Below are 27,142 nucleotides of genomic sequence, written 5' to 3'. Positions count from 1 at the left end.
GGCAGTCGCTTAACCAACTGAGCCACCCAGGCGCCCCAACTTACATAATTTTTAAAAAGCAGCAATAGAAAGAGGCTGAGGGCAACACCCCAATTAAAAGCCATGATCCCCTGTCCAGTTCCTGACCTGAGTCAGTTTTCAGACCCAAAACCCATTGACTAAAGAGGTGGCTGGGTCCCCAGGAGGAAGAACACTGCATCGCCATGGCAATTACATACCATAATAATAGTACCAGTCTTAGGGCGCCTGGATGGCTCAGGTCATGATCTCGGGGTCCTGGGATCGAGCCCCACATCGGGCTCCCTGCTCAGCAGGAAGCCTGCTTCTCCCTCTCCCACTCCCCCGGCTTGTGTTCCCTCTCTCGATGTGTCTCTCTCTGTCAAATAAATAAATAAAATATTAAAAAAAATAATAGTGCCAGTCTTGGACAGCTACATGCAAAAGAATGAAACTAGACCACTTTCTTACACCACACACAAAAATAAACTTGAAATGGGTTAAGGACCCAAATGTGAGACCTGAAATTATAAAAATCCTAGAAGAAAGCACAGGCAGTAATTTCTCTGACAGTAGCCATAACATCATCTTTCTAGATAGGTCTCCTGAGGTAAGGCAAACAAAAGCAAAAATAAACTATTGGGACTACATCAAAATAAAAAGCTTCTACATGGCAAAGGAAACAATCAACAAAACTAAAAGACAACCTACAGAATAGGAGAAGATATTTGCAAATGACATATCTGATAAAGGGTTAGAATCCAAACTATATAAAGAACTTATACAACTCAACACTAAAAAAACTAATAATCCAATTAAGAAATGCACCAAAGGGGCACCCAGGTGGCTCAATTTTTGGGGCATCCAACTCTTGATGTTGGCTCAGGTCATGATCTCAGGGTAGTCAGATCGAGCCCCGCATCAAGCTCTGTGCTCAGTGGGGAGTCTGCTTGAGATTCTCTCCCTCTCCCTCTCCCTCTCCCCACTTGCTTTCTCTTATATAAATAAGTCTTTTTTAAAAAATGGACCAAAGACATGGACAGACATTTCTCCAAAGAAGACATACAGATGGCCAACAGACACATGAAAAGATGCTCAATATCACTCATCATCAGAACAATGGAAATCAAAACCACAATGAAGTATCACTTCATACCTGTCAGAACGGCTAAAGCCAAAAACACAGGAAACAACAGGGGCAACAACATGGATGGATCTAGAGAGTGTAATGATAACTGAAATAAGTCAGAAAAAGACAAATACCATATGATTTCACTCGTATGTGGAATTTAAGAATCAAAACAAACAAAGAGAAAAAGAGACAAACCAAAAAACAGACTCTTAACTCTAGAGAACACACTGATGGTTACCAGAGGGGAGGAGGGTCAGGGGATGGGGGAAATAGGGGATGCGAATTAAGGAACGCACTTGTCGTGATGAGCATCAGGTGTTGTACGGAATTATTGAATCACTAGACTGTACACCGGAAACTAATATAACACCGTATGTTAACTATACTGGAATTAAGAGAAAAACTTTTTAAAAAACCAAAAAAAAAATGTTAACTTCATGCAGAAACACCCTTACAAACACACCTAGAAAAAAAAAGAGGGGCGCCTGGCTGGCTCAGCTGGTGGAGCACGTGACTCTTGATCTCGGGGTTGTAGGTTCAAGCCCCATGTTGGGTGTGGAGATTACTCAAAAATAAGATCTTAAAAAAAAAAAAGGAAGAATGCCTTCTTTAAACAAAAAAAAGGGAGGAAGAGGAGGAGCATTACCTAACGATAAAGGGTCAATTCTCAACAATTGAGAATTCTCTTTTTTAAAGATTTATTTATTTATTTTAGAGAGAGAGCAGCAAGCAAGCAGGGGGGAAGGGCAGAGGGAACGGGAGAAACTCAAGCAGACTCCCTGCTGAGCGCCGTCACGGGGCTCGATCCCAGGACCCCAAGATCATGACCTGAGCCAAAATCAAGGTCAGACACCCAACCAACTGAGCCACCCAGGCGCCCCAACAATTGAGAATTCTTAACAGAACAATCCTGAATATATCTATACCTAACCACAGTGCATCAAAATAAATGAGGCCAAACACTGACAGAACTACAAGGAAAAATAAATACATCGACCATTATAACTGGAGACCTCAACACCCTTTTGTCAGGAATTATAGGTCAAGTAGACAGAAAATCAGTGCGGGTATCGGACGGCATCTTGGAGAAAGGAGAAGATGAGAACCAGTAGCTGCGGTGAGGGCAACTACAGCAAGGTGTAGCCCTTCGCACTCACCTCTTCTAGGTTTCTCCTCAGCGAGAGAAGTCCAGAGGAACACTGAGCTGGTGCGGAGAAGTTCATCGGTGCAGCACTAAGGGTGGACGGTGGCGGGAACGGAGCTGCACACTGGATCTCCCTTCAGGAAAGAGTTGGCCATGTATCTCTGAGGGGCGCCGTTAGCTGACAGCCTCCAACTGCAGCACCTGGCAAGATCAGCTGCAGCATTCCTGACAAGACCTTTGGAAGATTCTAGCCAATGACCCAGCACAGTGGCAATACCAGGCCTGAGCCGCCTCTGCCCAACATGGGACTCTTCTAGCAGGCGGTCTTTCTTCCAGAACTCCCCATTGGGTTGACCAAGGCTTTGTCACATCTGCCTTACAGTCTGAGGTAGTTCTGCCCATTTCTCTTCCTCCCCAGTCCCTTGCAGGTGGGGCAGATCTGCATTATGGTCTAAGGGCTTTCCCTGCCCATTCTTGCTCCCTTGTATCTTTCACAAGCATGGTCCCCAATCAACATCTTGCATTCCTAACTCCATATTAGCATCTGCTTCCTGGAGGACCCAAATTGGCACAATTAGCCACTCACCACTGCCATCCACTTTGGAGAAATTCTGCAGAAGACACTTAATCAAGCATTTCAAGAGTCTCTTCATTAAGATCAAAATATTTGCCGCAAGTTCCTCAGTTGAATTCAAAACTAGGTAATTCAGACCATGAAAAGCATTTCACACCCCCCAAACTCCTCATCTCCATCAAAGCATACGGGTTAAGGCTACAGCTTTTGCCATCCTGGCATTCAGTTTCTCTTGCATGGCACAACACCGATGAAGCTTGTCATAAATTGGGGTTGTTGAAAGTCAGTCCTCGTCATGCTTATGATCATTCAGATTGAAGAAGTTGGTTTTCCCCCCCCAGAATCATAGATTTTTCTTAAAGCTCAAATAGTCAAGTGACAATTTTCCTTACGAAAATCAGTGCAAAAGCAGTTATTTAGAGTCATTGCCCGTCTCTTCATAAAGCTGAGGGGAAAAAAATTCTTAACGTGACTGACAAGCATTAAGTGCTTCCTGTATATCTTCATGGGTAGCTCAGGAGGAGAGGGCTTCTCTGGGGACAACCGTGTGTCGATACGTTAGTCAGGGTAGATTAGACTCTGCCGTGGTAACAAATACACCCTGAGGGGCGCCTGGGTGGCTCAGTCGGTTAAGCTTCTGCCTTTGGCTCAGGTCATGATCCCGGGGTCCTGAGATCGACTCCCTCTGCTTCTGCTCCTTCCCCCCCAACTCATGCTCCCTCTCTCTCAATAAATAAAGTATCTTAAAAAAACAAAAAACAAATAAACCCTGAAACGTCATTGGCATAACACAAAGGTTGATTTCTCATTCTCACAAAGGAGATGGTTCCGGTCTGAATAACTCTCCCAGGCAGGCTTCCTCAAAGTGGCAAGCTCGAGGATCCAGGTTCCTTGCATTTCACTCGGCCATTTTAGAGTCTTTTGCTTCCAGCTGTACCAATAGGGTCTCAGCATGAAAAATTATGAGGGTGCAGCCTGAAAGTGGCTGTTTTCAATCCCGCCCCACATTCCATTGGCCAAAACGAAACCACGTGGCCCCACTTGGCTAAAAGGAAAGCTGGGAAATACACAGGAGCACACAGGTGTTGGTGTTTAGTCTCTGCCATAACAGACTATACTTTTGGTGTAGCAGCTTGAATATATGAAACGAGCCCTCCAGTTGGATGTACCAGAGCTTCAACATGCTTCATACTTTATCTTGATACATCAACTTTCAGCCTATCGGTCAGTCTTTCTCTTTGACATCTTGTAAGTGCAACACACCTCATGCAAACTATATGCAAAATAGCAGTAGCCTGGCAATACTATGGTAGATCGGGCTAGTCTCTAGTTGGGACATTAAACCCCAGAACCATGCATGTCACACTTGCAGGAGGAGCTCAGCCCTGTGACCCCCAACTAGGCCCTTGAGCCTAATCTTGGAGAACACCCAGAAGAGACACTGAAAGCCATTCCCAGTGCCCCAAGAGCAAAGAGCCACATGGCTCATGGTAGCTAGCTGCTACTTTCACTGGTACTGCCAACACCAGCTGGCTAGAAGTGAAGGGACATTTTATACTACTACAGCTGGACATTACCAGAAGGTGAGGGTGAGGATGAGGGTTAAGTTAGGGTTAGGGCTAGGTTAAGGTTAGAACTCCCCGTCTGTGATGGGTTAAGTCCCTAGAGCCTTGAACCTCTCCTCAGGGTGTTCCCTCCACATCCTGCTATAACTAAAACCTTGGCCTCTAAAGTGCAGGCTCTCTATTCTCTCATCTCCCCACAGCTCAATGCCTTAGAGAGTGCAAGACGTGGAGTTGGGGCTCTCCTTGCTCCCCAAGGCCACCTTAGGTCTTTGCTCCTCCCCACTCTTGAGAAACCTCTGGCTCCTCCTTGACTCACACCATCCCATGCTTTCACCTTTTCCCCATCCTGGGGGTAGTCTTGTTACCGTCCTGGTCACTGCCTTCATTCCTGAAGGCTTTAGCTCTTGGCTCACTGTCTGTCCTCTTTGACTCAACTTCTCCCGTCTTTTCAGTGATTTCAACATTCATCTGGTCAACCACCCAGCACCCTGGCTTCTTGTTTCCTAAATCTGCTCATTGCCAATGACCACTACCATTCTGGGAAGCACTTCGTAACCGCAGTATAGAGCACTAGTATGGGGCCTTGCATCTTGAAGGTCCATATACCTCAATGCATTCATTTCATTGGTACATCATCACATGATTTCCAGAAGCTGGTAAACCTTTAGTACAGGAAGAATGTAAAGGCATGTATCATTTTTATTAGGAATTAGACTTGTGCTTCCTTCTTCTCTGTCTTGTTTTCTGTTGAACTCAACGTGGGTCATTGATTACAAACGGGATTTTAAAGTTTAGCAGTGGGGGCGCCTGGGTGGCTCAGTTGGTTAAGCGACTGCCTTCAGCTCAGGTCATGATCCTGGAGTCCCAAGGGTCGAGTCCCACATCGGGCTCCCTGCTCAGCGGGGAGTCTGCTTCTCCCTCTGACTCTCCCCCTTCTCATGTGCTCTCTCTCTCTCTCTCATTCTCTCTCTCAAATAAATAAATAAAATCTTTAAAAAAAATAAAGTTTAGCAGTGGATGAAGATCCAACAATACCAAAATACATACGCACCAAGTTATTCATTATACCTTTGCTTATAATTGCAAAATATTGGAAACAACTGAAATGTCCATTTTTTTGTCCTAATGTCCTAAATGTAATTTAGGAGTGTGGTTGAGTAAAAACTATGATACATCTATACAATAGAATACTATGTGGCTGTATAAAAGAGTGAGAAAAATCTCTGTGAACTGAGTTGGAGTGACTCCTTGGATATGGTATCCAGTGTAAAAAGCCAAGTGCCAAAGATTATATCTATAGAATGTTACCTTTTATGAATAAAAGGAGATATTTTCATGCAAATACCTACATGCAAATATTCCTGGAAACTTTATTCATAATAGCCCCAAACTGGAATCAGCCCAAATGTCCACCAGTGGACAAACGAATAAACACATTGTGGTATGTCCACACACAGAAGCAATAAACAGGAAGAAACTATTGATGAACACAACAACATGGATGAATCACAGAAGCTTCGTGCTGAGTGAAAGAAGCCAGTCCCAAAAGGTTACGTGCTGTATGCTTCCATTTATACGACATTCTGAAAAAGCAAAACTGTAGGGACAGACAGAAGACCAGTAGCTGCCCAGGGTTGGGAACAGGGGAGGCCTTGACTGCAAAGGGGCAGCACATGAGAATGGTGGGGGCAGAAGGAGCAGTTCTGTGTCCTGATTGTAATGGTGGTCACACAAATGGATATGTATATTAAAACTGTTAGAACTCTACCCCCAAACAAAGTAATTTTACTATACATGAATTGTCAAAAGTGTGGAGCTGGAGTTTATGATTAAAATGTGATGCTTTTAGGGGTACCCAGGTGACTCAGTCGGTTGTCTAACTTCAGTTCAGGTCATGATCTTGGGGTCCTGGGATTGAGCCCCGTATCGCATGGGGCTCCCTGTTCAGTGGTCAGTCTGCTTGTCCCTCTCCCTCTGCCCCTCCCCCTGCTTGTGCTCTCTCTGTCTCTCTCTCAAATAAATAAATAAAACGTTTTTTATAACGTGATGACTTTAGAGTAGGCAGTTAGTTAGACATGAGCTAGAGGCAAGGACAGTGATCAATAAGTTACTTAGAAGCCCAGGGGCACCACGTCCTGACCTTGTGACTTCCAAGTCTCGAGGCTAACAGACCAAGAGCCACAGACGCAGAGCATGCACTCTCCTCTTCCACTTCTGCCCCAGGGTAACCTCTAGACTCATTATAATGCATTTGCACTGTGGTTATAGCCCCCTCCTGGGGAAAGGCTGCCATGACAGTTCCATACAAACCTTGTAGGGTCAAAAACTCCCCCTCCCAACCTGTGGGAGGAGTCCCCCAAATGATTGGAAGCAGCCTCCATTAGAGACCACCATGTCTGTGACGCAAGACCCCACTCACAGGAAAGGAAAGGAGCCTATAGCCTCAGGGAAGTTACCACCTCTGAGCGTGGCGCTCTTGCTCTCCCACCTTAAGAGCGTACTGTCCTTAATAAAGCTGCTTTCGGCTTTCACTTTGGGCACTGATCTCTAATCCTTTATTACGTCTTGTGCTAAGAGCCGAGACACAGGCTTTTTGCGCTGACACTAGATCTTCAGATAGGCACTAGAGATGTATCACTCTATCACCTGGACCATCTCTTAGAGTTGTAAAAATACCAGCAGTCAGGAAACTAAAAGTATCATGGGACTACCATTAAAAAAGCCATTGAAATTTGGATTACTATGGCCTAGTAATGGGAGCTAATTAAATTCCATTATGTGACAGCATAGTTCCTGATATAGAGTAAGTATTGGATAAATATTTGTGGAAGAAATAAATGAGTGATTGATGGAATGAATACAAAGGCTCACATTTTTTTTTTAAGATTTTATTTATTTATTTGATAGAGACACAGCGAGAGAGGGAACACAAGCAGGGGGAGTGGGAGAGGGAGAAGCGGGCTCCCCGCGGAGCAGGGAATCATGGGATCATGGGATCCCTGGGCTCGTGACCTGAGCCGAAGGCTGAGGTCTGAGCCTCAGGCGCCCCGAACTGAGCCACCCAGGCACCCCGAAAAAGGCTCACGTATTTTTATATGAAACCTTCCCTCTTCAAACATCATCAAGACTTTTGAAGCAGAATGGAAGGCTATTCGAGCATCACCTAAAGTTAAATGCCATGTGCCAAGGGATAAAAATGCAAAAGCCATGGAAGCCACATATCATGGTGTATTTATTTATTTATTTATTTATTTGAGAGAGAGCACGAGCAGGAGGGGCAGAGAGAGAGGGAGAGAGAATCCCAAGCCAACTCCATGCTGAGCACAGAGCCTGACATGGAGCTCGATCCCACGACCCAGAGATCACGACCTGAGCCAAAACCAAGAGTCAGACGCCCAACTAACTGCGCCACCCAGGTGCCCCTATATTTATTTGTTTTAAGTTTATGTATCTAAGTAATCTCTATACCCAACGGGGGGCTTGAACCCACAACCCCAAGATCAAGAGTCACATGCTCCACCAACTGAGCCAGCCCGGCGCCCCGATGGTGTTTATATTTCATTGCAAAGGTTAGAGATGCTGAAGTCATTCATTGTTGAGATCTTTGCCCAAAATGCTGCTGAAGACATGGTGGAAATGATGACTGGGGAGAAAGCAAGCAGCCCTGTCAAATACCAGTTCACTTGACAATTACGGATGCGGCTCTACATGTAAAATGGTAAATCGTCAATTCTAACCAGGCTATTCTGAATATTACTCACTGCAAATTGAGGAATCCACTGATCTTGTGAATTGAGCTAATCTTTTGCTATTTATCCTACCTGATCTGAAATATCTCATGAAGACTTTGTGTTTTGCTAGTCTGTGCCAAATTGTACCACTGAAAAAGAGACCCTGTCCCTCCCTTCCTTTTCCCCTTCCTGTGACTAATGATGGCAGAGCACCATGTGTCAACCAGCATTCCAGGCATGGGGGAGAACAGAAAAGCAGTAGATAGGGGTAAAGGCTATACAGAGAATTGAAATAGGGCAACGTGGCAGAGTGAACAGGGCCTCGGAGATCGGGTGAAAACGCCAGCCCCCTGAGAGTGGTAACATTTCAGCTGAGCCCTAAATGACAAGAAGGAATTGGCTCTGCAAACATTTGGGGAAAGAACTTTCCAAGCGGAGGGAGCAGCAGCTAGGGCCGTGGTTCTCAAAAGGAATGCCCCTGCCTTCCAGGGGGCATTTTGAAAATCGGGTAAGGGGATGCCGCCGTGATACTCTGCTGGCATTTAATGGGCAAAGGCCAGGGATGTGGCACATCTGCAATGCTCAAGAATGTCCTGCATCCTTCATGACTTCCATAGATCCTACCAGACACCCGTGTAGGTGGAAAGCTGTTAATAATTATCGGAGCTGAGAACTTAACTCTGCTTAACTCTTAAAGAGAAAAAACAGGGGGGGCGCCTGGGTGGCTCAGTTGGTTAAGCGACTGCCTTCGGCTCAGGTCATGATCCTGGAGTCCCGGGATCAAGTCCCGCATCGGGATCCCTGCTCAGCGGGGAGTCTGCTTCTCCCTCTGACCCTCTTCCTTCTCGTGCTCTCTCTCTCTCATTCTCTCTCTCTCAAATAAATAAATAAAATCTTTAAAAAAAAGAGAGAGAGAGAGAAAAAACAGGGGCGCCTGGGTGGCTCAGTCATTAAGCGTCTGCCTTTGGCTCAGGTCATGATCCCAGGGTCCTGGGATCTAGCCCTGCATTGGGCTCCCTGCTCAGCGGGAAACCTGCTTCTCCCTCTCCCACTCCCCCTGCTTGCGTTCCCTCTCTCGCTCTCTCTCTCTGTCAAAATATAAATAAAATCTTTAAAAAGAGAGAGAGAGAAAACACTTTTTGCACAGTGTTTCTGTCCACGGAATTTTCCAAGGAATGCAAGTACCATGTAAAGAGAAGGTAGGTCCGATTTTGTTTCATTCCCAACTTCACCAAGAGCTGTTCAACATTTCAAAACCAACCCCTCCCCAATGACAAAGCAAATGTCACAGAAAACACTGTACTTAATGGGAATGCTTCAGAGGAAACTGATGATGGATGAGAGGGGTTTTTTTAATTGATAAAGAAATGTTTTTAATTGGAAGAAAGAAAAGAGTGGGGAAGCCAAGAGTACTGTGGGGAAGGAAAAATTACCTCTTCCCTCCAGGATTCTTCTAGCTGTACTAAGAATCAGACTGACAGGAGAAAATCAAATTTCGTACGCATAGGGAATCCACACATGCATGAGATTCCAAAGACAGTCAGGCAACATGAAATCATCCTGAACTAAGAAGGGGGAAGGGGCCTGAGACTTCAAAGGGGAGGGATGCAACTCAGGAAGAATGAAAAAGAGCAAAAGTTCCGTAAACAAATGTTTACCATCTAGAAACAATGGGACATAGAGAGGATTTTGATCAAACAGGCCTTGCTAAATTCCTCCCTGTCTACCACACCAAGTTCATATTATAATGTATAATAGCTCCCGTCCAGGAACAGGCCCCTAATCTAAATTCTTTTAGGCGGGAAGGTCAAAGTTTCTTCCAGAATCCTCTAGGCCTTGATTGTTTTTAGCTCAGCTAGTCGGCCTTGGCCCCTATATAACACAAAAGGGCAGTGTCAAAAGTCAATCTCCCTTGGACTTCTGTTCCCAAGTCTCCCAGTTTCCTTTCCTAGAGATAACCTAATTAACAGCTTTTCAGATAGCTCTCCCAAGGAATTATCTCATTTTTGTTTAAAAGAAAGGCAGGAAGGAAGAAAAGAAGGAAGGAGGGAGGGAAGGAGGGAAGCTTCAATAATAAAAGGAGGGAAGATTCAATAATAAAAATTCAGCAGAGTAAATTTAAAGATCAAATTGGCTTTATCTAGCGATTCACAAATTGGGCAGCATCCCGTCTAGCAAATGGTAGGGAGCTCCACTGAGCTGCCAAAAAGAAAAGGTTTTTCAAGATGGGGGTGGGTAGGGTAGTATTATTGGCAAAGAATGCTCTGTCTTAGGCAAGGCAGCCCTCCTAAGGGGAATGGAAGGGTCCATCAGCTCCTAATGCTGACCAGAAAAATTCCAGGCTGTCTGGTTAAAGATCACATTTCTGGGAGAAGCTGGGGAGCTGCAGTTAGATTAGGTACCAAGTTCTGGTGGGGTTTAGCATAAGTGACTCCATTTTTAAGAGAAAGAAGGAACGAAGGGAGAGAGGGAGGGGAAAACCCCATATAAACAAATATTTGAGCAGGAAGAAAATGTAAGGAAGGATGCACACATGCACACCAAGCTCTTACCCGATTACCCTATAGCACATGCAGGGGGACTTAACTCTCTTCAATACACTTCTGTACCATTTGTGTTGGTGTATGGCAGGTATTTACTACTTTTGTAATTTGCAAAATTCCATAAGGCTAAAGAATAAAAGACAAATTAAGAAAGCAGGAATCAACCAACATTGGTATATAATTATAACAAGATAAACTATAATCTGAGGAACATCAGCAAGTCGAACTAAGCTAATAGATTGTTATAAAAAGAAGAAAGACAAGTGCAAATTGGAGTCACCCCCCCCATGACAGCAAGCCAAAATTTAGTTTCCATTTCTCCCAGGAATGTGACTTTTTTAACAATCTGAAACGTCCTGATCAGCACTAGTACTGTAATCTGCGTGATAATCTGTGTGATAAACAACCTACCATTCCCTTCCCCCCCACAAGAAGATGACCTAGCCTAAACTGATCCTTTCTTTTCTTTTGCTAATGACTTCTTGCCCCACCACCATCCTGCCCAGAATGGAACCTTCGTACAGTTCCTCTGAGCATCTGTACTTGCCACAGGGAATCTACTCCAGAATCACTTAAGAGAGGCGCCTGGGTGGCTCAGTCAGTTCAGGTCATGATCCCGGGGTCCTGGGATCGAGCCCCCAATTGGGCTCCCTGCTCAGCAGGGAGTCTCCTTCTTCCTCTGCCCCTCCCCCTGCTGGTGCATGCTCTCTCTCTCTCTCTCTCTCTCTCTCTCTCAAATAAATAAATAAATAAATTTTTTAAATCACTTAAGAAAGAAGAATCACTTCAGGGGCACCTGGGTGGCTCAGTGGGTTAAGTGTCCGACTCTTGATTTCAGCTCAGGTCATGATCTCAGGGTCTCAGAATCGTGGAGCCTGCTTAAGATTCTCTCCCCCTGCTGCTCATGCCCTCGTGCACGTTCTCTCTCTCTCTAAAAAGAAAAAAAAAAAAGTAAAGAAAGAAAGCCAATTCGATTTTCAAGATTATTTGGTTGAAATTTTTTTAACACTACAGTGGAGAAAGGATATCACTTAGAAGAGAAAGTGAAAATGACAGTTGTTGAATTTAAAACTGTTAGCATCTCCCAAGGCCTGACCAGGGTGACAGGAGACTGCCTACTGCCTTCGATCTTTCTCGTTCTGCTAAGTTACTACTTCTCAGTTTGCTTGTTTGTTTGTTTGTTTGTTTGTTTTACTAACTGCCTCCTTTAAAAATTTTTATTTTAAAGTAATCTCTACACCCAACATGGGGCTCAAACTTACAACCCCCGAGATCAGGAGTTGCATGTTATACCGAGTAAGCAGGTGCCCTCTGCATCCTTTTTTTAAAGTAGTCATACATTTATTTTTTTCAAGATTGTATTTATTTATTTGAGAGAGAGAGAGCACGAGTGGCAGGCGGAGGGAGAGGGAGGAAACAGGCTCCCCGCTGAGCAGGGAACCTGATGCAGGGCTCCACCCCATTACCCTGGGATCATGACCTGAGCCGAAGTCAGATGCTTAGCTGACTGAGCCACCCAGGCAACCCTCATACATTTATTTTTAACAGAGTACCCCAGTTTCACATCATGTGCCTTTTCCAAAGTTGTGGGTCCTTAACCGGCTGTACTTCTTCACCGACTTTTCACCAGGTGTGCAAAAGAAGCAGTAAGGTTAGCCTGAGTCTCCAAGGCACCATCCAAATACAGGACATACTCAGGGTTTAAGATCAATATACATAATGTTCCTCATGGTTAGCAAATGAATGAAGCTCTGGCTGAGAATAGGAACACACTTCATTCTGTTAGCACCCTGTCATGAAAAGACAGGAGGCAACAAACATACACTTTGCTGTTACTCATTTTACTGTTGAACCTGTAGTGAAACAAATATATACATTTTTACTTTCGAGGTTAAAATAAACCATCGGCTCCTGATTTCTCCTGGCCCACAGCTATGAAAAGTAAAAACGGTTCTTCTTGCCTCCGGCTCACCCGAGCAATCTTATTCGTGCAGGACAAAAAGAATGGCAGCGCTAAGGAAAAGCGTGTCCATACCCCGTCCCCAGGATAGGTGCAGTTGACCCCCTCACACAACTTGCCTCCCAACAAAATGAAAACAACTGTCTTGAGCCAGTCTCCATACAATGGGGTTACTGCATCAACTGTTCCATTCTCAGGGCGGAAGGAGCTTTAGGACAAAGTGCTACCTGAAGGTCTCCTTACTGTTGCCCCCAAGTTCCAGTTCAAGTCCACAGCCTCTTCAAGTCCACAGTCATAAGCCTCCTTTCTCCAACCTCCCTCAGCTGTGAAGTCACAAAGTATGAAAAGTAAGCAGTCTCCAATCTGAGAGCAGAGCAAGTTTTCCGCAATCAGAACGAGTCCTCTGAATCTAAGCCCTGTGATGCCTTTTAGAGAAGGTTCCTTTATCGTCCTGTGTTAGTAAATTGTAGGAAATAACGAGATAAGCCTCAAAGCAGCTGCGCGCCTGGGGTTTCTTACCCTCACAGACTGCTGACTGCCCCTTTCCTCTGCACTGTTATTATCAATGTGGCTTTTCAAAAAGAGAGACAGGGAGGAACTTGGAATTCTTTTTAACTTAACAAAATTCTTCTTGGATTCTGGCCAAATCGCTCTTAGCCCTTCTTTGCCTCCATTGTCCTCTTTAGCCAACAGAGCCACTGAAAATGTCCCTGCTTGAGTTACACTCTGCAGTCACAGGGGACGCGTCATGGAGCCCTTGGTTGGCATAAAATCGACCTAGATTTGAATCCTGACTGCCTCTTGCAGCTGTGACCTAGGGTAAGTCAAGCTCTCTGTCTTGGTTTCCTTTTCTGCCAAATAATATCTAATCACAGCTAACATACACATAGTGCTGGAGGGACCAAGGGCCGGCTGCCCCAAGATGGGCCAGCACGGCATGTGGACCATTTTGAGCTGAGGCAATCCAGACCACATGAGCTCAAGAGAAACTTTTGCCCCTCCCTTAACTACACAAAAGAATCTAAATTGGGGGGGTCTTGTCCAGAATAAGGGTTATTACCAGAGATAAATTTTATCTGAGTGACACATCTGTCTGGCAGGGCAAACATCTCACTGCCAGACATCTCTTCTTTTTATTGTCCCATGAAGTGCTTTCCTCTGTGAAGTCCCAGACCCGGACCCACCTCTCCTTAGTTCGGGATGACACCTTGTTTTGCCTGTCTTTGGAATGTCCGCGTCTGTGTGGATTCCCCGTGTGTATACAATTAAATTTGATTTTCCCCTGTTAATCTGTCTGCTGTCAATTTGATTCTGAATCAATGTAGAAGGCCCTGGAAGGGGACCGGAAATTCTTGCTGGGGCTGACCTGCGTCATTGTTCCTTTAATCCTCACAACAACCCCTAGAGGAAGAAACTGGAGATGAAGCAACTGAGGCACAGAGAGTTTGGAGTGACTCCCCCCCCCCCCATGAGGTCACACAGCTGGTAAGCTGCCGAGCCAAGATGCCAAGGCACGTTCCAGAGTCCAGACCACGGCTACAGCCTCTCCAAATGAGGGCAGTAAATGCGGACGTGCCCATTAAGGGCGCTCTTGAGGTTTAAATGAGATCGTGCACGGGAAGCCCAAGGCTTGACAAGTGTGATAGGGAGCCGCTGTGTACGAGACGGTTCTTTTCCCCTTCTGCAGGGCGCAGTGGGCGCGCGGCTGCTTCTTGGGGCAAAAAGTAAGAGCTCGGAGGGAGGGGCGCCTGGGCGGCTCAGTTGGTTAAGCGACTGCCTTGGGCTCAGGTCATGATCCTGGAGTCCCGGGATCGAGTCCCACATCGGGCTCCCTGCTCAGCAGGGAGTCTGCTTCTCCCTCTGACCCTCTTCCCTCTCGTGCTCCTCTCTCATTATCTCTCTCAAATAAATAAAAATCTTAAAAAAAAAAAAAAGAGGTCGGAGGGAGGAGAGCCCGGGCCAGGGGTGGAAGGTGGAGAAGGGGGGGCGGAGCGCGGAAGACTTGGGAAGCCAGAAGAGGCGACCCTCCAGGGCAAAGCGAACCCGGCCGGCTGAAGAGCAACAGCCGGTGGCCGAGCCGACCGCCCCGGCCCCGGCCCCTGCGCGCGCCCGCCAGCACCCGGCTTCCCGGGCCCGCCGCGGCCCGCCCCCACGCCGGGCGGGGCCCCCGAGCCGCGCGCCGCGCCGGGGAGTCGGCTGGGAGCCCGCCGGGAGCCGCAGCCCCGAGCCCCGCCGTCCCTCCCCGACGCCGGGCCGGGCGGCCGGGGCGCGATGGCGACGTGGCGGCGGGACGGCCGGCTGACGGGCGGCCAGCGGCTGCTGTGCGCGGGCGCGGCGGGGGCGCTCAGCCTCTGCCTCACCGCGCCGCTCGAGCTCGCCACCGTGCTGGCCCAGGTCGGCGCCGCGCGGGGCGGGGCCCGGGGGCCGTGGGCCGCGGGGCTCCGGGTGTGGCGCGCCGAGGGCCCGCGGGCCCTGTGGAAGGGGAACGCGGTGGCGTGCCTGCGCCTCTTCCCCTGCAGCGCCGTGCAGCTCGCCGCCTACCGCAAGTAAGAGCCGGGCGCGGCGCGGCGGGCCCGGGAGCCCGGAGCCGGGAGGCCGCCGCGGGGTGCCGCCGCCGGGGCGGGGAGGCGGGGGGAAGGGAGCCCGACTCCGCCCTGCTTCCCGGGCTCGGCCTCGGGGAGGGGGGGTAACCCCGGCGGTGGGCCGCGGCCTACTTCCGGATCGCGCGCGCGAGCCCCTGGGGTGGGGGGCGGTCTGGCCGGGAGGCGGCACCTGCGCAGGTCCCGGGGTGCACTTTGGGGCTTCCCGCCCCGCCAGGTGCCGTTTTGTGGGGCGCAGCCCCGCGGCTCCGAGAGGCTCCCCAGAATTGGACGGGTGAGGAGGTGGAATGGGGCAAAAGGAGATTCGGGGGAGGGGGGGCGGGAAGGAGTCACGACCTCTCCGGAGAGATGGCTCCCTGACCATTCCCACCGTCCACTAACTTGGAAATGTTTTGCCTCGGCTGGCTTAGGGGAGAGAGAGACCCTTCTGAAGATGTGTGTGTGTGCAGTTGTGCCTTTGTGAGCGAAGCCCCCAGAAGAAAGTGCTTGGTAGGGGGAGAGGGCCCGACCCAAGGCCACAAAAGGCCACAGATTTCTGCCCACCCCCCAACCAATGGAGCTTTGCCTTTAGGGCCCAACAGAAGCTGCCAACAGGTCCCTCAGCTTACTGCCTCAGCCCACCCTCTGCGCACTGGCCTCATTCTTTGCGCTTTTTTCACCTTCTCCCAACAACTGCTGCCTCTTGGGAAACTACCTAAACATGCAAATGCCAGATGAGTCTTCAAAGGTTCCTCAGAGCTCAGAGATCTTTGCATTTTAATTGGAAACAAGCCGAGAAGAATGAAATGGTACTGGTGGAGCTTCGGGGAGAGGGGATGTTTCTGGACTTGGGGGGAGGGTCCCTGTGTGCCTCGTTCTATGGGCACAGTGCCACCTCCGAGGACTGGCCTTGGCTCTGAATTAGACCACTCAGAGTCTTCACCACCCAGTTGAGGCCTTGGAGCCTAAGAGGCAGGATTCTCAGCTTTGCTGCTGGCAAGCCAGATGGAATCATCCTTCTTGCTGAGCCCTCTGAGCCAGTGCGCATTTCAGCTAGGTTTGGGGAGGAAAGGTTCTGAGATCCTGGGGCATTTGTCTCAAGGCTCTCTTTCCCCCTCAACAACACCTGGCCTGATGTCTGTAAACAGTTCTCCCCACGTTCCTCCCTTCTCCCCAAAGTGGTATGGAAATCTTCCTTTGGAATGTATGCTAAGGATTAGGAGGCAGACCTTTACGAGCGGGTTTAAATATTGTGGCTGTCCTGGTCATCACCGTCTGAGTGGAAGACCTTTTCCGCTGTCCAAGGTTCTTCCAGCTGGACTAAGAATTAAATGGACGTGAGACAGATTCACAGGAGAAAATCAAACTTAATTTCCTCCTTGCGGGGAATCCACACACACACACACACACACACACACGTGAGGTTCCTGAGACAGGCAAAATGAGATATAGATGTCCTTCTGAACTAAGGAGGAGGAGATAGGGGTCTGAGACTTCAAAGGGAAGGAATGCAAGTCACAGCAGAATGAAAGAGAGCGATGTTTGGTAAACAAGTGTTTGCTGGGCCACTCAGAAACTAGGGGACATAGAGAGGAATTTTAACCGACTTTGCTAACTTCCTCCCTATCACTCCTAGTTCTTGTGTTATTTAGGGTGATCGCTTTCTTCCTGGAGCAGGTCCTCTAAATGCTTTTCAGGCAGTTGAGGAGGGAGGTCAAAGTTTCTGCCTGAGTCTTGGGCCTTGATAGTTTTCGGCTCAAGATAATCTCCATGTTATTGTTGCCCATCATGGGGAGGCCTGCCCTTGGCCCCGACAGCCCCCAGTATATGTACATCATTGCATTTTGTTAATAGCCCTGTGGAGATATCCTCAACATATAAAAAATATATATTTAAGGTATACAACTTGATGTTTTGAGGATGTGCATATACATGATGAAATGATCACCACAATCAAGCTAATCAATATAGCCATCACCACCTAGTTACCTTTGAGTGTGTGTGTGTGTGTGTGTGTGTGTACATGTGTACATCATTGGATTTCTACAACTCCTGCCTCCTGCCCTGTAAGGTCCATCGGGTGGGAAGTATCATGCCCATTTTACAGATACAGAATTGGGCTCGGACTGGCCACACCACTCCTCAGTGATAGAGAGCCCCATCACCTGACCTTCTGCCTCCAAATCCATTATTTTACTACATCATGCTGCCTTTCTCTCTGCATTCATTTGACATTAATATAGCCAGGCCTCTTTAAGTACCCACTGTGTGCATGATGCTGGGGACAATGCAGGGATGAAAAGGGCGTGGTCCCAGTGCCCCAGGGCTTACAGAGGACTAGAAGAACAGAAGAAGATTATTGTGTCTGTAGCCTGTGGCTGAGTGCTACGGAAACTCACACTTCTGGGGCACCTGGCTGCCTCAGTCGGTAGAACATGCAACTCTTGATCTCGGGGTTGTGAGTTTGAGCCCCACGTTGGGTGTAGAGATGACTTAAAAATGAAATCTTTAAAAGAAAACAGAAATTCACAATTCTGATGAGGAGGAAGAAGTGTGAGGACCTCACAGAGGAGAAAAACCACCTGAGTTTGGTCTGGGGAGAATGAGTAGGAGTTTGCTGGGCACAGATGGAGAGAAAGAAAGATTTGCAAGTGATGTCATGAGCCAAGGCACAGAGGTGGGCAGGCATGCAGCAGGACTGGAACACGGGGTGTGTCTACAGCAGTAAGGGGAAGTAGAGCCCGAAAAGCAGGTTGAAATTCCATCTCAAAGGGCCGGGTTAAGGACTTTGGACTTTGTTCAGTATGGCCAAGGTTAGCTGTGGGAGATTTTTGAGGAGGTGATGGGGGGCGTGGTGATCACCTGGTGGCAGGGTACGATCACTAGAGAGGAGGGAGACGGGGGGTGGCTGGGCCAGTTAGGAACCTGTTGCACTCATCCATGTGGCAGCTGAGGGCACCTGACATAGGCTGGTGGCTGGTGACCACGAGAGGAAGAAAGAGCGTTCCCCGGCCCAAGTTTGCTAATGTTTCCTGGGAGATTGTTTTCCTTCTGGAAACTAAAAGGGAGTATTTCAGTGAAGGGCTAAACATAAAAAGCAAAGTGGTTGATTAATCATGGTGCCATCCTTCCTACATAGAGATGGTACCTTTGGTCCATTGTTATGCTGACTCATCTCCACTCTTTCCTGGCCGTGAGTTTGCAAAGACAGTCGGCTGAGGGTAATGGTATATAGCCTAGGAGCAAGGGATTGAACAAAGCGTAAACATCTAGAACGTTCAGGAAATGGAGTGATTAATTGACTTGTCCCCAAAGAGAATTAATGGCGAGCTGGAGCTTGAAACCGGGTCTTCTGGCTCCTTAGTCCACAGCTCTGCCCAGCATTGTGCTGCTGATATATCTGCTCCCTTGGATTTATGATCAAAAGTCCACTCAGTAGAGTCTATTAGGAGCTAGGCCCTGGCAATAAATAGCACGTAACACAGTAGCTGGCTGTCACATACATCAACCGGTAGAACCTCCTCCAACTTTACAACTGCTTGTGGAGCTGTATAAACATTGGTTTGGGTCCCTGCCGCTCTGGAATAGTTCGTGACCAGCACCACTTTCTTACTGTATAACCACTTCGTGAGCTCGTTTTGGCTGCATTGGCAGTTCTAACTACATATACCCAGGGGGTGTGTGTGATAGCCCATGGCTGAAAGGAAGGGCTTACTGCTATTCACCAGCTTAGCCAGTCTTTCTGGGGAAAGCTTCTGTGCGTGTGGGGGGTGGGGCGGGGAGAAGAGCAGAAAGGGGGACGCTGTTGCCCCAGCCAATCAGACAAGACCTGAAGCCATGGGGGGGGGGGGCCGAGGGCCGGATGATGTCATTGATGGCCTATCAGGGCTGCCTGCCTTGACTGCAATTCCCAGAGGAAGGGTTGGTGGTCCTTGTCTCTATCGGATGGTAAGAGTCTAAGAAGAAAGGACTTGCTTTGGTTCTTTTGAATTTTGTCTATTTGATAGTAAGACCCTACTTTATAAACCAACCTGACGTGAGACAGAGTTCCTATTCCTAGTCTTCTAGTTCATCAAGTCGTTCAGCAAACTAGGCCCATTTCCTCCCCCGTTGCCCTTCTCCGCCACAGCTTTGGCAGGACTATTGAGCTCTGTTAGGACCTCTGCTGAGCGCTCGCACAGGGGCACATCGTAGATGTTCGATAAATGGGTCATGAATTACTGCATGCCCAGGAAGTGGCCAAGTGGGATTAGGGACTAGGGCACAGCCATGAGAAAGAATGGGGTTTCTTCTGGCATTTCAAACTCCCACCGTCGTCTAGATTGTTCCAGCTGGTGGCAGGCCACCCCTCCAGTCAAGCATGTCCCATTTCCTCTGTCTCCCCTGCCCCTCCTCCGGTTCCCCCTCCAACTCGACGGGCCAGCAGAGAGAAAAGGGAGGAACAAGGAAGTGTGCAGGCAGTGAGACAGGCTGATGGCCCATTGGCGAATGCCAGCTTTAGTGACTTGCATCTTTCAAAAGTAGCTGGTTAAATCATGGCTGGGTTTTTTTTATGACTGTTCCAATTAGTGCAGTTAACAGTAGCCAACAGTAGGTTGACAAAACGACGTTAAGACTTTCCTACAGCTTGAAAGAGATGCTTTTATTTTTTTTAAGATTTTATTTATTTATTTATTTGAGAGAGAGCACGAGTGAGGACAGACGCAGAGGGAGAGGGAGAAGCAGACTCCCCGCGGAGCAGGGAGCCCGATGCGGGGCTCGATCCCGGGACCCCGGGATCATGACCTGAGCCGAAGGCAGACGCTTCACCGACTGAGCCACCCAGGCGCCCCTTGAGAGAGATGCTTTTAATCAATGAGTGTTTACTTGGGAGCAAAGAAACCGTCCTCGGACTCCTTAAATGATTTCACCTGAATACCCACTTGCCTTATTTATCGCGCAGAGAGCCCTGGCTTGCTGCCAGGACGAAGGAACAGGACACACACCTCTTTATGGGAGATTTGAAAGCCAAAGAACTGGGGATGGTCTCATTTTTAAAAAGATATAGGGCGCCTGGGTGGCTCAGTCAGTTAATCGTCTGCCTTCGGCTCGGGTCATGATCCCAGGGTCCTGGGATCGAGCCCCGTGTCAGGCTCCCTGCTCCGCGGGGAGTCTGCTTCGCCCTCTGCCTTTCCCTCTACTTGTGCGTGCATGCGGTCTCTCTCTCTCAAATAAATAAATATATAAAAAAGATACAATACTTTTTTTTTTAGCCTAGCCCCATTCACGTTCCTTTTATTCAAACCCCTGCTATTCCTTTCCCTCTCCCCTACCTTACTCTCTGGTAGAAAATACTATTTTTCCTGGTTTCTAAGCCCTTCTTGATTTTGTCTGCATCAGCAAGGAGTAAAATTCCTTTGCTTCCTGGGCAGGGAATGTGTACTGTGGAAAAGTGCCCTTAGAACAATTTCTGCCAAGGTAGGTCCTCATGACTGGGGATGCGCTGCTTCCAAAAAGAGGGACTGTAACAGTGGCTTTCTGGCTTGCATTTGGAAAAGTCCACCCAAAGCCATTTTTGACCACATTATAAAACTGTAGAGAAACACAAAGAAGAGTGCCCATGTACCCACCATCCAGAAGTAACAGCATGAAAGACGGCATAAGAGATACTTCAAGTATCTTTTTTTAATACAAGAAATAAAAGATTCCAGAGAAAGCTCAAGTCCTGTTCTTTCTCATTCCCAGCCCCTTACCGCCCCCCTGCCACCTTCCTGGAGGGCTGTATTACACTTTTTTTATTTTTCTAAGGTTTTTTTTCTAAAGATTTTATTTATTTATTTATTTGAGGGAGAGAGCACAAAAGTGGGGTGAGAGGCAGAGGGAGAAACAGACTCCCCACTGAGCAGGGAGCCTGACGCGGGACTCGATCCCAGGACCCTGAGATCGTGACGTGAGCCGAAGGCAGACGCTTAACCGACTGAGCCACCCAGGCGCGCCCTATTTTACACTTTTTTCAATACGTAGCTATATCTACCCATGAATAATATGAGGTAGGCTTTTATGAGTGTGTTTCTTAAACAGATGGTTGTCATACACTGTGGGTCACCCTGCAACTTGCTTTTTTCGCTCAACTTTATGCTTTTATGATTATCCCTATGAATACATAGTCGCGAGCTCATTGTAACAGAGTATCCATTGTACGACTACTACAATTTATCCATCCCCCTGCAAATGGACTTTTAGGTTGTCCGACTTTTCACACTAACCCGCAATGTTGTGTCTTCACATGTACGTGTGCAAGAGCTTCTCTAGGATATGCAACTAGAAATGGAATCGCTGGGGTGAAAGGAGGCATTCCTTCAGTTGTGCTAGATACTACAAAGGGGCTGGACCAATTAGATTTCTCCCAGCAGTGGGGGGGGCATTCCTGTCTCCATGTGTCCTCCCCGTCACTTGATATTATCAGACTTTTTCATCTTTGCCTGTCTGCTGGGTGAGAAATGGTATCTTGTTTTTATCTGTCATTTCCCAGACAACTAGTAGGGTGGCACATCTTCCCTTATAACTGTTAAACCAATACTTTTTTTTTAAGATTTAATGTATTGAGAGAGAGACAGAGCACAAGCAGGGGGGAAGGGCAGAGCAAGAGGGAGAGGGAGTCCTGCGCAGGCTCAATGGGACCCTGGCATCATGACCTGAATGGAAATCAGATGCTTAACTGAGCCACTCAGGCGCCCAAACCAATACATTTTTTAAACTCAGTTACTGGGGGCGGAGGCGGGTGTGGTGCCTGGCTGCCTCAGTCAGTAGAGCATGAGACTCTTGATCTCGGGATCCTGAGTTGTTCAAGCCCCACGTTGGACATAGAGCTTATTTAAAAAAAAAAAAAAATCACTGAGGATGATCAAAGTCGTCATTTCAAGCGATTTCATTTAAGTTTCAACAGAACCAAAGGAGCACATTCCAGTTCAGTATTTACTAAGTACTCCCATTAATTTATACCCCACTGGCAAGCCAGGATTGACAGTTATACAGATAAAGGGGAAAATGCTTAAAATGAAGTGGGAAGAACTTAGGGTAGACATAAAGAAGAGGGTCGGTCATCTCCTTATAGCGAACAAAATCCTATAAATATAGTAGAATTGAATGTGCTATTCATGAATCCTAATACATTAGTATAGTAATTTTTACCTTGTAAAACATTTCCAAATGCTGGGAGATATTGCAAGAAGTAGTATAGAACACTCTAGCACAATCCATAGCTGATTCTCTTGGGTTTTTCCTCCTTTTTTTTCTCCTAGGTTTGTCATACTATTCACGGATGACCTGGGCCATATTTCCCAGTGGAGCTCCATCATGGCTGGGAGTCTTGCAGGCATGGTTTCCACCATTGTGACATACCCTACAGACCTCATCAAAACCCGGTTGATTGTGCAGAACCTGCTGGAACCATCTTACAGAGGGATCCTCCATGCTTTTTCTACCATTTATCAACAGGAAGGGTTCTTAGCCCTGTATCGAGGGGTTTCCCTTACTGTTCTAGGTAAGATGGAACTTTCCACCTTGTCCAAGGAAAGGTTGTGTTCTTTGATATAGATGAAGATTGTATACCTTTGTAACCAGTTAAATGAGGTTTTTTCGAGGTCCAGGTCCTATGGATTCAATCCATGTAGAGCCACTTAGCTTCATTCTATTCCACTGCCATATACCCCACTCCTAACTTTGGCCCGTCACATCCCAGGGAGGGGAGGAAGAGGGAGGGGAGGTGGCTCAGCGGAAACTGATAGGAAGATAATCCCACACACCCCATCTGACTGTGGGAAGGAGACTCAGCACGCATACACACACGTGTGAGCATAACCAGGGTCGCAAACTGTAGCCTCCGTGGTCTCTGGAACCTTGGCCAGGGCTGCACGTGCACGAGTCACCAGAGTCCCCCCAGCTGCCAAACCCCGGCAGACTCTCACCCAATATTGGACCTCTGTTGCAGCATTTACTAAAACCGACCACCCCTTCTTCTGGAAACCTGGCTTCTAGGACCCCACCAACTCCTGGATGTCTTTCCCAGCTCTCTGGCAGCTCTGTCTTGCTCATCTGATGCTGCTAGCCCCCCCGCCATGTGTCACGGTTCCCCCGGGGCTCCTTCCTTGGCTTTCTTTTCACCTCTCTCCCCTCCCCGGGTGGCCTTAGCTAAGCTCATGGCTTAACCAAGCATCATGATACTCTAAGGACTCCCGACCTCAACTCTGTAACAACAGTGACTAACATTTATTGGTGGCTCGCTTTGTGCCCAGCACTGGGCTGAACGCCTCGCATACAGTTTCTCACTTAAGCCTCAGCTTACAGACAAGGAAATAGATGCTTAGGGAAACGGAGAGGCTTGCCCGAGATCACATAGGGAGAAAGTGGAAGAACCTAGCGGTGTGACCCCAGAGCCCCCTGTCTTAACCACTGACTGCTACCAATTCCCAATGGCAGGATGAATACCTGCTATTGGACACCTTCACCTGCTGCTCCCTGGGCGCATCCAGCTCGAGACTAAACCTGACGTCCTCGTTAGGCTCACACCTGCTCCTCCTGGGTTCCCTAAAGGACGAGACCGCCTGCCTTTCACCCAGTGGCCCAAGCCGGAAGAAACCTAGAACCGCTTCAGCTCCTCTCCTCTCTCCGCTGTGGCTTCCGTCACCAAGTACTGTCAGTTTGACCTCTCCACTGTTAGTCTGTCGCCCTCCATCTCCGCCTCCTCTGCCCTCATTCTCATCCTTCCCGCAGACACTTACAAGAGGTTCCTACCGGGTCCCAGTCCCAGGCACTGCTGCCAGGGCCTGGGGACCCTGCGAAACTGAAATCGGTCATTTCACCACCCTCATTGTGCTGTCCTCCATTCCAGCCCTCCCTGACTCCTGAGCTACAGGGAAGGGCCCAGATTCTTTATGGCACGCCATCAGATCCTTCAGACCTGGCCCCGGCCAGCCCGTCCCACCTCACCTCCTGCCATCCCTCTGCCAGCACTCATGCTCCAGCCATCCAGAAACACTTGCAATTTCCTGGAAACCCCAGTCCCTTTGTACCTGCTGTTCCCTCTGCCTGGACTGCCTGTCCGCTCTCCCGATGTCTGATGAACTCCTGCTCAATCCTCAAGGCCCAGTGGGAACATTCTCTCTTCTGTGAAGTCCTTCTTGATTCCCCTAGGCAAAATTAATCCCTCTGGTCTTCGTGTGCTTAAAGCACTTTGTATTGCCACCCCACCCTGCCCAGTTCCAGCACATAGCAGCTGTCTGTCTCCTCCAGGAATTAGCCTACACCTCTTTGTATTCCCAGCACCCAGCATAGGGCCCAGCACATCACATAAACTCCACAAATATTTTCCGAATGAAGGTAAATGGTGGGGCCTGGTACTTCATTTGTAATGTGTTTTTTTTTTTTTTTTAAAGATTTTATTTCTTTATTTGAGAGAGAAAGGGAGAGACAGCACATGCAAAGGGGGAGGGGGAGAGGCAGAGGGAGAAGCAGACTCTCCACCGAGCAGAGAGCCCAACATGGGGCTCCATCCCAGCACCCTGGGGTCATGACCTGAGCTGAGGGCAGACGCTTATCCGACGGAGCCACCCAGGCGCCCTGTAATGTGTTTATTAAATAGATATTACATTTTGCTTAAGACAAGCAACCCCACGGATGCTAGCCCCTCTTTTAAATCTTATTTTGAGGGAGAAATTTAGCCCCTCTGTAAACTTAAGATAGCTCCCAAAGTTTCTGGAAGTTTCTTGAAAGGGCCACCTACCACACTACCTGCTTGCCATCTTTTCCTGGGCCCTGATACTGCCACATCATTCCCCAAAGCAAGGTCCAGTGCCCTCCCTCACCAGTACAGTCTCACTTTCTAGTTCCCACGGAATGTCTCATTCTCAGCCAGAGACCAGTCCCTCCCAGCCTCTGAAACCTGACAAAGTGCCACTCACTGACTTTTTCCTCTGTGGGAGTGATTTTCCCCCCCCCCAAGATTTTTTTTTTTCTTTTTTAAATTTGACAGAGAGAGACACGGCGAGAGAGGGAACACAAGCAGGGGGAGTGGGAGAGGGAGAAGCAGGCTTCCCGCCGAGCAGGGAGCCCGATGCGGGGCTCGATCCCAGGACCCTGGGATCATGACCTGGGCTGAAGGCAGACGCTTAACGACTGAGCCAGCCAGGCGCCCCTCCTTTTTTTTTTTAAGATTTTATTTATTTGACAGAGAGAGAGACACACACAAGTTAGAGAGGGAACACAGCAGGGGGAGAGGGAGAAGCAGGCTTCCCGCTGAGCAGGGAGCCCGATGCGGGGCTCGATCCCAGGACCCTGGGATCATGACCTGAGCCGAAGGCAGATGCTTAATGACTGAGCCACCCAGGCGCCCCCCCGAGATTTTATTTTTTTAAAATTTCTAACACCCAGAAAAGTTACAAGAATCAGAAACACCCATATGCACACCATCCAGATGCTCCAATTAACACGTGGCTTTATCATGTATGTGTCCATCCCTCCGGCCATTCATCAGTCCATCTTACACATTTCTGGATGACTTTCATGTAATTTGCAAACATCAATGCTCTTCACCCCTCGGCCGTTCAACATGGGTCTCATGAACTAGAGTTCAATATTTGTTTGCAGTTCTTTGTAAAGTAAAATCTGCATATAGCAAAGTGCGCCAACCTTGAGTGAAACCTTTGATGCATTTTGACAAGTAACACACCCCCTATCAAAATGGAGCACATTATCTCACCGAAGAAAAGTTGCTTCGGGCGGCTCTGGCTGGCGTGCCTGTCAGGAGCTCGGAGCCAGTCCTGTTTACCTCGCCCGGATTCCCCACAGGCATTTACCTTCTCGAGCCAGTAGCGCCCGAGACATCAGCAGCCTCTGTCTGGCCTTCCTTTTGCAGGTGCTCTCCCCTTCTCCGCTGGCTCCCTTCTAGTTTACATGAACCTGGAGAAACTCTGGAATGGACGCCGAGATCGGTTCTCTCCCCTCCAGAACTTCGCCAATGTCTGCTTGGCCGCTGCCGTAACCCAGACGCTCTCCTTTCCTTTCGACACGGTGAAGAGAAAGATGCAGGTGAGGAGCTCTATGGGGGAGCAGGGGGGCATCAGGTAGGAGGGGTGCCTTGCTGTGCTTGCGGGCAGTAGCAACTGCAAAGAACAGTGACTCTGAGTGATGCCAGGTTTCCAGGGAGCTCACGAAGGCTCACGCAAAAACGATGCCACCCCCCCACACACACGGACACACAGACACATGGACACACACTTCATTGGCATTTTTGCTGCTAACCTCGGGGCTGCTGGCTCGAGCCCAAGCGGCCTCCCTGTTCCCATACTCCGCTCTTTTAGGTCTTTGATGAAGTCTCCAGATGAAGCCCACTTTTCTTTCCTCTCTTCCTTAAAGCTGTCTCAGTCAGAGAGACTAGAAAGAACCAAAGTCGGCCAGGAACTACCGATCATAATTCAGCTGAATCCCATTTTAAATGATCAGTCCCAGCTGAGTCTGTTTGTCTGCTGTCTTAACTCGTCCCTCTGCTGCCTTGGTTACCCCTGGCTTCTTGCGGTTTTCTTGGCTAGGCTTGGGCCTCACCTTCCTCAGCACTAAAAAGTCTGAAAGGACCCATCTCAACCTATAAAGAAAAACTGCCTTCAGAATAATACACATCACAATGACCCCCCAAGTCTGCTGCCCCCATCCATCAGACTTCATCTGTCCAGGTTGTATTCGTTTCCTGTCTTTTGTCCAAACAAATAAATAATGGTCACATTATTGTAATTATAACGTAGGTGTAAGTTTAGCACCTGCTTAGTGCACGTCTATTCACAAAAACTATTCCTAATTTTTTTTTAAAGATTTTAATTTATTTGACAGAGAGAGACAGCGAGAGAGGGAACACAAGCAGGGGGTGTGGGAGAGGGAGAAGCAGGCT

General features: G+C 48.2%; 1 protein-coding gene across 1 annotated transcript in view; it reads left to right on the top strand.

The window, feature by feature from the left end:
• The first annotated feature begins 14,883 nt into the window (after nucleotides 1–14,883).
• SLC25A43 (solute carrier family 25 member 43) overlaps nucleotides 14,884–27,142 on the top strand; it is a 36,293-nt gene continuing 24,034 nt past the window's right edge. Inside the window, exons 1-3 of the mRNA XM_027607274.1 lie at nucleotides 14,884–15,192; nucleotides 22,506–22,747; nucleotides 26,117–26,289. Of these exons, the coding sequence (XP_027463075.1) occupies nucleotides 14,918–15,192; nucleotides 22,506–22,747; nucleotides 26,117–26,289 (690 nt within the window). The 5' untranslated portion in view covers nucleotides 14,884–14,917. The remainder of the gene's footprint in view (nucleotides 15,193–22,505; nucleotides 22,748–26,116; nucleotides 26,290–27,142) is intronic.

Source organism: Zalophus californianus, chromosome X (assembly GCF_009762305.2).
Source record: "Zalophus californianus isolate mZalCal1 chromosome X, mZalCal1.pri.v2, whole genome shotgun sequence".
Classification (NCBI taxonomy): domain Eukaryota; kingdom Metazoa; phylum Chordata; class Mammalia; order Carnivora; family Otariidae; genus Zalophus; species Zalophus californianus.
This window is presented reverse-complemented; position numbering and strand designations above follow the sequence as displayed.